This window comes from Copadichromis virginalis, linkage group LG7 (genome assembly GCF_057382275.1).
Source record: "Copadichromis virginalis isolate Kocher_CV1m ecotype Utaka linkage group LG7, C_Virginalis_male_GT1.1, whole genome shotgun sequence".
Lineage (NCBI taxonomy): Eukaryota > Metazoa > Chordata > Actinopteri > Cichliformes > Cichlidae > Copadichromis > Copadichromis virginalis.
Genome location: NC_140624.1, coordinates 64,219,309 through 64,231,399, shown reverse-complemented (window position 1 = coordinate 64,231,399; position 12,091 = coordinate 64,219,309). Strand labels below are relative to the sequence as shown.

The 12,091-nt window shown below is 41.0% G+C and overlaps 1 protein-coding gene across 1 annotated transcript in view; it reads right to left on the bottom strand.

The window, feature by feature from the left end:
• The window catches only part of spon1b (spondin 1b), a 134,569-nt gene extending 124,629 nt beyond the window's left edge, over positions 1-9,940 (bottom strand). Inside the window, exons 1-2 of the mRNA XM_085464736.1 lie at positions 9,400-9,940; positions 8,050-8,156 (exon numbers count right to left, since the gene is read on the bottom strand). Of these exons, the coding sequence (XP_085320862.1) occupies positions 8,050-8,156; positions 9,400-9,625 (333 nt within the window). The 5' untranslated portion in view covers positions 9,626-9,940. The remainder of the gene's footprint in view (positions 1-8,049; positions 8,157-9,399) is intronic.
• Between the last annotated feature and the right edge of the window lie 2,151 nt (positions 9,941-12,091).

Genomic DNA, 12,091 nt, shown 5'->3' with positions numbered 1-12,091 from the left:
AGAATCTGTAGGCAGCAGGCAAAATCCCGGTACTGCAAGCTTTCTGGGTACTCTCTATATTGAAATCATGGGCCTTAATGCAACCACAAAAACCCTTGGCTTTAATATCACAGTAGATTTTGAAGAATGTATTTGCATTGTTACAGTCAGGCTGTAAACAATGACCGGCACACAAACAGGAAGTCTTGACCTGGATGCTTTGATGATGTTAGATATCAAATATCTGAATATGTGATAGTTACACAGGAAGACTCATTGCTTCTGGTGACAGCACTCAGTGACAAGTCATCAGATGATAACCAATGGGTTACCAGATTGCTGGCTTCGCTTCCATGGTAACCAGCTGTTTCATTCTGTGTATGCGTGAATCTGGAGAAGTTAAAACCAACAAAAATAACTAAATAAATACATTTAAAAACAGAACATTAGACTTTTTCAGTAAGTTACCTTTATCTATCAGTCAGTAAGCAGCTGACCTTAGTTTTAGTCAAACAAAATCTCTGGTACAATGAACATTAAGCATATATAAACAGTTCAAATGGGAGGAACATAAAAGGTGAATAACTGTATGAAAGGTTACTGGTTTATTCCAAATGGCAGAAAGCCTCGCCTAGAGTCCACGGTAGCAATTTAACTTGAATAATACCTTATCCAGTCATTTTTCTAACAGATAAACATGTTTAATATGCATATTCATTGGGTCCCTTTGTGTATGTATGCATGTGCCTGTCTTCCAACCTCTTTTGGCCCACAGAGATTGTTTAGGCTATTGCCAGCACGAAACAGCATGAACAAACTATACAGGCTCCTGCACAGACCCAAAGTGAGTCACAGAGAGTGGAGACCACTGCAGTCACCCTCGATCACTTTTTCATTCCAAACACTAAAAATGAAGTGATGATAATTTCCGTGACAGCAAACAGTGGCAATTAGTTTTTCCTCCATCCATCCATCCATTCGCTTCCGCTTATCCTTTTTCAGGGTCGCGGGGGGCGCTGGAGCCTATCCCAGCTGTCATAGGGCGAAAGGCGGGGTACACCCTGGACAGGTCGCCAGTCTGTCGCAGGGCTAAAGTTTTTCCTTTTGCAAGTAATTTTGCCTGAGCTATTATTCCAGTAATGTAGATTAAACCACAATTTCACACAATACTGTGTTATTAGGAATTTGTCAAGTGGGAGGAAATCTTTGGATCCTAATTTGGTCTTCATTTTTGGAGCTTCGTTGTGCTATTTTTTGCACACAACTTCCCAGCGATCGACCGTCAGTCAAACAGTGTAATTAGTATAATGTCAGAGGGCGAAACTTTACTTCAAAAGAAGAAGAAGAGTTTCATTGCAAGACCTGGTACCTCTATTTTGTGTTCCATCAAACAAGCTATTCACTGGTTGTTTTGCAGTGGTGTTGCTGCAGTAGTGTTTTCTATTACTGGTTTTGGGGTCCAATATGTTTTTCTGGTTTATCAGCAAATAAAATTTCAAAAACAACCAATGTATCAATAAGGAAATATTACCAGTTTGGTAATTGCTTATAACAAAAATCTAAGCATGAGCACATAATATTTTGATTTAGGTAATAAAAATAAAAAATAGCGCTTTGGGTGTGCATATGTTAGAGGACAGTGATGTATGTTTTTTCTCTTTTAGGCTACTTTTCTCTTGTATTGTATCCTGAACACTGAAATATCCATCACAAAGCTTCTAATATGAAGTGTTTTTGATGTTTGAACCTGTTTGAATAACATCGTTCACTAAATGTAATTTGGGAGTTTGTAGAAACATTAGTGGATCTCCTGTTTGTTGCCCATAGCTGGCTGTGAATCAGATTATTGCCTTTGATTTTAATACATACCTGCAGCATTACACACCATCCATAAACAAAGAGTGATATGTGCATTTGCAATAAAATCTTTTACGCCGGATGGATCAGAATCTGAAGGTAAATAATCCTGTGTTCTCTACGTTTTAAACATGTCAGCTGTTAAACAGACTCCATATTTATTTGTCGGGAACGTTTGTAATAAAGCAGACACACTCTTGATGAATCCTATGTTCCATGTGAGCTGTCAGTTTTCATCTTCAGAATAGCCGCAGGACCCATACAGTCCCGTCAATGGCTGACTGTTAGCACTGTTGCCTCTCAGTAATGGCTCATTGGTCGTGGGTCCAAATCTAGGCTGGGTCCTTTCTGTATGTTCAGCTTCCTCCCAAAGACATGCATGAGGGTTAGGTTAGCTGGTGAGTCTAAATGGTTGTCTGCCAATATGAGCCCTGCAACATATGGTGCCTTTGCAGGGTATACCCCGCCTTCCTCTTAGTGCTTAAAATCTGATACTTTGTTACTTTTAATTTTACCAAATAATAATATGTGCCTGTGTTTTCAGTAGATTAGCTGCCCCCTCATCAGGGCTGCTTGTTGGTGACACATCAGATTTGTGCATTTCTTGATCGATGACATTAGTCATTGAAATGAACTGACACATCTTAAAATTTTCAATTATCTGTTGTGCATTGTAAGTCCGACTCCTGGCAATGCCATCTCTAGTTGTTCTTATAAGAGTGATGGTTGTGAGGAACCAAGTATGAGATCAGTTCTTTTTTTTTGAAGATTAACCTACTGGGAACCAGTTTTCTGTTGTTTAAGTTTAATCAGTGATGGAGCTGTAATTACTTATGCCAAATAAATATTTCCTGCAGACAGATATTTAAAATTCACATTCATTGCAGCAGAATAAAGTTATCAGACACCAAAGTGCAGCAAATGCTCTTGCTCAGTATTTGGGTATTGCTTGAATAACCATAATGTTAGATTAAACTGCGATGCAGATTTGCATAACGATCATTTATTTATATGTTTTGGATGGCTATAAAATGCCCTAAAATGATATGTCACCTACTTCTGACAATTCATTTTGTCAGACACTCGAAGAGCTAGAACTGAATCCCCAAAGAATCAAAGAGGCCTGTACTCATTGTCTTGATGCATAATGTATTTAATAAGTCTTAATCAGAGCAGCGCGCATTATTTATGCAAACCTCAAGCATCTGAAGCAACCAGCTTGCCAGGCATAATAAATAGAAGTTGTGTAAACTCTTGGAAGTTCCTTGAAGTCAATAAGCACACAGTTGTCCTTGTAATCTTCTGCCCATCAGAAAACAGAGACGGGCTGTTAGAGGTGGTGCTTGGGCTTTGGGTGCTAACAGAAGCAATAATTACTGCAGGATTACTTTAGAGGGTGATTACACTACATATCAGGTCACCATCATTCCAACCCTGCACACATCCTTCACACCCTTTTCTTTATAGCTCTCCAAGTTCTACTTGGCTTGTGTAATTGCCTCTGTCTCAAGCCTATGGCTTTAAACGGATTGAGTTTGTTTATCCCCAGCTAAACTCAGAACCCCGGATAATCTGTGCAAGAAAAAAAGAAGAAGATAATATCTCCCGTCTGCTCAACGCTTCGCTTATCCAAACAAGCTCCGTTTGTCTCCCTGAGCAATAACACGTTGCTGGCCTAGATAAATATGACCCACGTCCCACAGTAACACAAGGAGGGCTGGGAAAAACACACACGCAGTCCCACTCTTATACCCGTATGCCCATTCAGCGCATGTATAAGCACAAAGGCACACATTTCAGAGCAGACAATGAGTGCCGGGTGAGTGCGATACCGAGTCTCCCTCACAGATGCACACTGGCAGCACATGTTCTCCAAGGTCTGACACATTAAGGCAGAAGTCTTTTAATGGTAGTAATGGGGACAAAGAGAAGATTATTGCTTAAGCAAAAAAACTATGAGCAGCAGCTCTCAGTTGTGGTGTTTTAGTGAAGCAGCAGGCGGGCACATTCCAGGACAGCTGCCAGAGACAACGGAGCACCGGAGAGCAAGGAGAGAGAACAGCCGTACAGGGAAACACAACTGTGTTCATTTGGCTTCTCTTTCTATGCGCAATAACAATCATGACTTTGCAGAACTAGCAGCATAATTAACTTGAGGAAAATAAAGTTTCAGGCATTGTTGTGCATAACTCATTTCAAGTATTATTATGTAAACCTCAATGATAAAGAGAAGCCTGGCTTGATGGATTTAGGTCATTTAGATAAAAAGCCAGACTCACTGTCATGCTGCATCTTCTCTTATCGACCCACTATTATAAAATGGGACACAAAGGACAGCGTATTTAATGAATGAAGTCATCTTAATAACTTGTTTCTGTTACCAAGTGAATCCAAAGTAAAGTTTGCATTTCGATAATCAAGTGAACTATGCTAGGTATCCGTTTTTCAACCCCCACATTAACTTTTCAGAACTTTTCCAAACCAAGCAGTCTTGACAAGGTTTTGACAAGAGCTTATCTCATTGGTCCTTAATCATTTCCCACATTTTTGGGAAAAGTGGAAATCACAACTGTCAATTAAAGAACAAAGAGAATCTGATGGATTCTACCAATATGTATCAAACAGATTGCAAAGGCAGATTGTCAACTTTAATTCAGTTCAAGCTCAGCCCACACTGTTCCAGTTTCTGCTCTCTGCCTACTCCCTGGTATCAGCTTCACTCCAGACTCTGCTGGGACTCTGAGGTTGAGACAGGGAGGTGCAAGGAGCAGAAATCACACAGAAGTTTGAACTGTTTAAACCAAAAAGCTAGTTAGCTGAACTGCATGACTGCCCAGCTGAATTAGATGTCACCGAATGTCCTTCATCTGAATTCAGACAAAACCAAGGTCCTATTGGGAGCGACCAAACAATGTGGGGTGTTTCTGGAATCTTTGTTTTCCTACAGTGAGCTAGAAAGAAAAATCCACATTTATAAAGTTTACTTTTTCTGCCTTAAGAGGTTTTCACAACACTTTCATCCTCAAGAACTCAATTTTTCAGACCAGCACACAGCTAGTTTCAACAGTTGGTGTTTTTCTCTTTCGTGTTCAATGTTTTTAATGGATGACTTTTTTGGGGGTGTGTGTTGTTGTTTATCCTCTGGCTGCTGTTTGTCATTTATCATTTGCAAAGAATGTTCATTAAAAATGTTCTTGTTTGAGAAGTTGGAGAACAAACCTAGAGGCAACTCTGCTGCAGGAGGCAAAGACAGGCATGTGAGACTTCACACTATATAGAATTACCAGAGCAAAAGCAGCCCAGTAAATGAACCAATGAACCAGTAAACAAATATATTAAGTATCAGTTCAATCTCTCCCTCTCTTTTAGTCTCTGCGGGCAGAACAAATGACTGTGAATTAACAATTCACCTGAAGAATGTTGGAAAAAACGGATATTTCAGCAAAGCCTGGACATTTTTATGCATTTCTTTAAAAAGATGCTTTAAAAGAAAACTAATGTCACAACATGGATTTATTTAAAAGTACATTTAAAGTTTGTCTATAAAAAATATAGAAATACAAATGGAATAATGTTCAGAATCACCTGTGTTTGGGACCCACCACAGTGTGCAGTGTGCAACCAAGAACCCAGGTTGCATGTGGGGGATGAACTGATAAGTGAAATTTTTATGTCTAGGTTTAATTATTTGTATTTTTTAGCACCTTGAAGTGCATCTGCAGTATAAGAAATAAAGGTGTTTTTTTTCTTCTCTTGAATCCTTTTGTCAGGGCCAGCCCCACTGATGGGGTGCAGAAACACCGCAGGTGAGGCTTGGACAAACAGGTGGAAAATATAAAGTAAAGGTAAGGTGAAGGATTTTTTTTCTTAGAAAATAAACAGGCAAGGATTTCCTGACCGTTATTCAAGTAAAGTTCAACTTGAAACCGTCTTTTGTTGTTGTTTGATGTGAACTTTTTTGGGTGTTGAAGTGAGGCAAGCTGGAAAAAGTGAGTGTCTTTAAATGAAGAACGGCAAATACGGCTCGTTTCAGACAAAGAGTGAACTAAGGGGCTGCACCAAGATGCTAACCCCAACTCGTCGCGGCAGATGGCCCCGCCCCTCCCTGAGCCTGGTTCTGCCAAAGGTTTCTTCCCACTGTCGCCAAAGTGCTTGCTCATAGGGGGTCATATGATTGCTTTACAATATAAAGCGCCTTGAGGCGACTGTTGTTGTGATTTGACACTGTATAAATAAAATTGTATTTAATTTAATTATATCCCAATTCATAAGAATTATTTTGGATTGTGATTCATGCAAAGCTACTGAGATAGCAGACAGCGTTAAGATTATTATAACAATCCTAAACACTGTATTTAGCTGAAGCATTATGTAGCCCTTAGTGATGTTTAGGAAGTTTAAAGACTGCCTCGCATACATCCATCTTTATTAGCACATTTGGTCGCCTGTGTCGCTGATTTGCTTATTCATTGCAATGACAAATGTTAATGTACAATAAAGCTGTCAGTAAATACTAGAAATTCAATCACAGAAACAAAATTTTCCAAAAAAATGCATTTGAATGTGAAACTTAAATACATTTTTAAAAAGAGCACAACCAACAGACCTCTGTTTTCCAAGTTCAACAGAATGAGAAGCTGGGATTCCACCAGAGAAGCTGTTAGACCCACCTCTGTAGGGGGGTTAACAACCGATAGCCCACCATAAGGCATACTGTGTGTGTCAAAACCAGAACAACATAGGTCAAGCTTTTGCTGACTCAGTTTTCATATACACCGCTGCCAGAGCAGAGAAAGCGGTGACTGATTCAGCGTACCATAATTGGTAGTGGATGAATATCAGCGGAACAAGTTAAGGCAAACTGTGTTAAGTCATAGCACTTGCCTGAAACTTACTGTTTTAATTTTACTTGTGAAGGTCTTTAGTTCTACTAACTTTCGAGGCTCTTTCAGCCTGTTAGGCTGCATAAATAACAGTTAAAGGCTGTAGTAATCTAATTACATACATGAGCTAGTTTGTCAGCTTGTGCCTAAAAAACAGAAAACTCTCTGGTGATTAGGCCTGATGGGCAGATGGAGGCGGTGGTGGTGGAGTGGTCAGGAGTCACAATATTCTAATGGTTTGATTTTGTAGTGTGAAACCAGCAGCAGGAATAAGCATCGCACCACCCACATACTTGTTTTCATTTCAGTCACCGTCTGATAGCAGCTCAAAAAAAAGCCACTTTTAAAAACATTGCTCTCCTTGTGGTCAAACTCTCCTCGGGGTGTCTTTAATTAGTGTGTTTTGAAGTAAATAAGACAAATGCTGAAAAAAAGAGAGAGAAGTCGTTCCGCACAGTGTTACGGATTTAAGATAACTGCTTCAAACGTGGGAAAGTTCATTAATGATTGGCTGTCCAGATTCCAACTTTCACTCTTTCTACTGGGATCATCGGGTTTCCACTAAGCTGTTTAACCAAAGCCATGGAGGTCCAGCAAACACAGATGTTCCTAGCATGATTGAAATGGAAGCTTGTGGTTTAGGACAAAGAGACTGATAAATAACTGACACTCACTGGCTAAAACAAGTGGTTAAACCTTCTCAGTCCTCTCTTTAAACCCATGGTTACATGAAAGCGGCCTCTCGCTCATGTTTGGTAAGAGTCTGGTTAGGATCAGCATGTTGAAACACAGCTACAGATGTGTGTTCCTGTTTACACTGAGCAGGAGGTAATTGAGGAAGTCTGGCCCTCTCTTCAGGAGCTCTCTGCCGCTCAGTGGGAGTTGTGTTACTACTGAACCAAACATTTCACATCTCGCTCTCTTAACTCTCCTTGTTTATCTCTTTTCTCTCCGTCCCTATATGCCTCTTTCTCTCCTCCTCTGCCTTCCCCTTCTTCCGCTGAAAGAAATATCTGCTATTTAGCAGGGAATGATGCCATGTCTGCCTCACCCTGAAAGAGCTGCACCAAAGCGGTAGCAAGAATCTCTTTCTTTTTCCACCACAACAGCTTTCTAGCTTCATCCAGGGAAGCTGTGTTGCATCTGTCAGCAATACCTCCTTTAACCTCCGTACCAGAAGACAGCAGGGAGCAGCTAAGTCGACTCCCATGTGCATTAAAGCATACAAATGAGTTCATCTTTTGGGAACTTTCCCAAGGAGCAAAGAGCACATTCGGTATGCAGCGATCCCACCTCCTTCCTCCTTCTCTCCACACCTGCTTAGCCTTACCTGGAACTGGCCGGTGTAGTCGTCATCTGTGGTGCCCTCTCTGCCCTCTTTCAGTGCGATGAGAGTGAAGCCTCTGAAATAAGCAGGGCTGGTTGCCAGGAGGACCACTGTAAAAGATGTGTGCATTGAAACTCAACAATAACACAAAAGAGGCGTTTACATTGTTACATCAGGGTCTTGCTGTTACAGAGGGTCACCCAGGGAAACATGTGAAAGCAGCACTCCTTTGAGTATTGGACTGATGTGGAAGAGTGAGGGATATAAATACTAGTTTAGCATCTCACAGCAGAATAAAAAAAGACTATAAAACTATAAATCTTTTTGGAGTTTTGTGTGGGGAACAGGTCAGGAACAGGAGCCAGATAATGAGATGTGGGTGAAATTTTATTTGGCTCAGCCTTACCTTGACTTTCATACTATTTGTCTTAAATTTGCTCCTGGCGCTGAGGAGAAGTGTCAATATTATCAGCTTTATCTGTTTGGTTTTTTTAGTCAACTTATTTCCTACTTAAGCACCATGAAGGCTGGGGGATATTTCTTCTTTGGTGGTGTCCTTCATAGGACCCTGATAGCTGATTCAAATTTAGACATGGATTGCTGAAATGTGGTGTCACAGCCAAAAACATTGCATGATCAGGGGTATGATCACAGCAGGGAGATTTTAAAACAAGGTGACCTTTTTTTTCAATCCGTGTTTTAAATGCCTGCAGCAAAACTGCAGCACATCAGGTCACATCCAACACTCTTCCACTGGACTCATTTCAATTTTTAGAAAAAAAAGAAGCTTTGTACTTAAAACATGCCAGTGAATTGTGATTACAATTGATTAGTGATTCTTCTAAACTCATCAACAATCTCTGTGCCACAGGCCAAAGAGGCCTTTTTTGAAACGTGCTCATATTCATCTGATAGGAGGAGTTTAAATTTGTAGGGGTCAGCTTAATTGGAGCCAGATCTGTGTGAGTCTTCCTGTGGATACTTGTATGTTAGTGTGTGTTTGCGTCCATTTCCTGGCAACGAGAGAAGAGGAAGTGAATATAGGTCAGACATTATAACTCTAAGTATCCTTATCAAACCAGTACTCTCCCAGAAGGGGCCAGAGGAAGCAGACTGGGTTTGGAAAATTGCGTCCTTCAGGCTACAATTTTCTAATAAAATGTGATTGCTGTGGTTATTACCTTGATGCCAGTGAGAACATGTGATTACACATAGTTGTGGTTTTGGAAGTGAAACACAGCAGAAATTGAAAAGTACACGTGCCTCTGTTTCAACTTGGCAAACAATCCACTTGCTAAATTTTCTGAGGATTGCGCGCTAATTGCGCAAAGTGTCAAAACAAGCCAACTCTACCTCTGTAAGTGCTGCCAGGCCGGTAGGTATCCGGGTCTCCCTCCACTCTGAGCCTGAACTCATGGTGCCCATCCCTCCGGGTCCCGTGGGTCTGCGCCCGGAGGATCCGCCCGCAGTACCCGTCCGACCTCCCTCCGAAGGGCTCCTCCACGAACGCGATGGCGTTGCACACAAAACTCGAGACGAAATAGTACTGCAAAAGCAGCAGATGCAGATACATCCCCATCTCGGAACTGCAGCCCGGAGATGGAGCGTACGCTGGCAGTTCAATCAAAACAATACACAACCCAGCAGGGGAAAGGCGAAACAGCGGACAGAAGAACAGTTCCTGCCCCCTCCCCCGGGAACTCCCACTGAACTACGGCAGCGTCACAGTCAGTGGTAAAGGTGAAGAGAAGGAGACGAGTCCATCCTGAAGTGAGGAGAGCGCGCGTCTGGGGCGCACCACGGTAAAGCGGTCCTGAGAGGGGAGAGTGAATGAAGAGCTGCTGCCGCTGCTGCTGTTCCTAAATCAGTCAGTGGTGCTGATAGAGAGACTGAAAGCAGACTTGAAGGACTTGAGGGAAAGTCCAAACGGTAGCTTAATGAGGACCGTTTACCTCCCACCCTCCTTCCTCCGTTCGCCTGAAATACGCACAGTAACACTCAGTCTGTGTGGTTCTCGTGGGGGAAATTACAAATGTTTTGCCTGGTGGTCTAATGTAAAAACAGATTTTAAACACTCTTAAAGACACCAGGAAGTCGTTACAACCGTAAAAGTCTAGTTACTTGCAAAGTGAAGCAGGAACAGACCTGTGAGTCTTTTTCCTGAAATGCTATGCGCATTTTATCCACATTGGCCCAATGTGAGCGATATCATTTGCTTCTTTCATGTACTTTGTGTATTTGTCCATTTGCCTGTAGTTTAATATGAATGACACATGTGACACATAAACACAACATTAAAGTCTCTGAAGCTTGACCGTCAGACAACAATGAACCGTAAAAATGCGTAAGTGATCGTTTCAATTGCGTCATTCTCATCATAATTTATTTCACTGTTTTATTCCATCTTTCCCCCTCACACATCTAGTTCGTGTAAAGCACCAATTCATCTCCCCTTGCATCTACAAACACACTAACCACAACCGCTTTCTAATTATTTATGGAAGCCAGTCAGTTAAACCGGGAGGCAGCTTGTTCCGTCCAGCAGGTGACGCCAAAGTATCTTTGCGCCTTAAGCTACTTGGTAAACTTGTCACTCTTCTCATCACCGCACTTTTCTTCCATCTCGTCAAGTTTTATTATAGTATGGAGAAAAGTATGAGGGATTATGGAAATGCGGCGGGGTGTGGGTTTTAGGGCTCATATTAAATGTGTAGTTTGGACTCAGCTGAAGCAAGAAGTTTAAGTTAGATGATATTTTGATCCATTTCCCTTTTTTTTTTTTTTTATCTTGTTCCTTTATGACATTTTACAGCCCTCATTTTATTCTGTCTGACATATAAAGCAACTCTGAGTAACTTTAATTTCTGCTTTTATTTAACCGATATCATCAATGACAGCTTTTTGGGAGAACAAATGTACGCGTGGGTGTGTGTTTAAATAATAGATGACACACAGAATTGAGCTGGACAAAATAAACTTGTACTGAACTTGCATGCAATTATAATTGACATGTTGTATCTGCATGCCAAATATGTGTGCATGTGTTCATACCTAGGGAGTATTACCTAACTCAGAGTAGAGCTGGAAATAGTTAAATTAAACGGTATTGCCTGTGATAGAGCCCATCTGGAGGTACTCTGCTTTATAAGCTATCTGACGGATGTCTGACGTCTGTAGCAAAGCTTTGACCAAGATGTGGAGTCCGAACAACTCATCAGCCTCTCAGAATGAAAACAGCCTGCTTGTATGCTAGCCAGAAACATTCCTGCAGTGAAACAAAGCTTTTCAGGAGAGAGTATTGGTGTAAAATGTCCTAGTCTGGTCCTCTGGAACATGTTTTTCTTAATACTGTAGAATAGCAAGAAGCAGTTTAATCTCATTAAGTATTTACATTAAATGTGGTTATGCAAGTTTTACCAGTGAAGTCAGAAGAATTCAGCAGAGTAGTAGTATGAAATGAGTTCCTTTGTCTCCTGACTATAAGTTAATACGAGAGTGTAAAATATCTCCTTTGTGTAAAAAGTCCTGTAGCCACTGCATCTGTCTTGTCTAGTCAATCTGCCTGCCTAAATAAGACTTGCATGAAGGTAATAAGGTTCTAATGCAGGAAGTATAGGCCAAAAGGGTGTATTAAATATGAAAATTGCACTGATCTTAGAGTGTGGAAGTCATTTCCTCTAATGGACCATAAAGATTCTAAAAAAGCTCTTGATATCATGCTCAAGTGTGTAATAGAATTTCTAATCATTTTACAAAGCTTTTTTTCTGCACATAGAAAGCATTTTCTTTATTTAATTCAATTCATTTCAATTGTATTTATATAGCACTAAATCCCAACAGTTGCCTCAGGGCGCTTTATAGTGTAAAGAAAAGGACCTACAATAATCCAAAAAAAACTAGAGAAAACCCCCCCAAATCATTTGACCCCCTGTGACAAAGCGTATTGGCGACAGTGGGAAGGAAAAACTCCCTTTAAACAGGAAGAAACCTCAGGCAGAACAGGCTCAGAGAGGGTCAGCCGTCTGCCGCAATTGGTTGGGGTGAA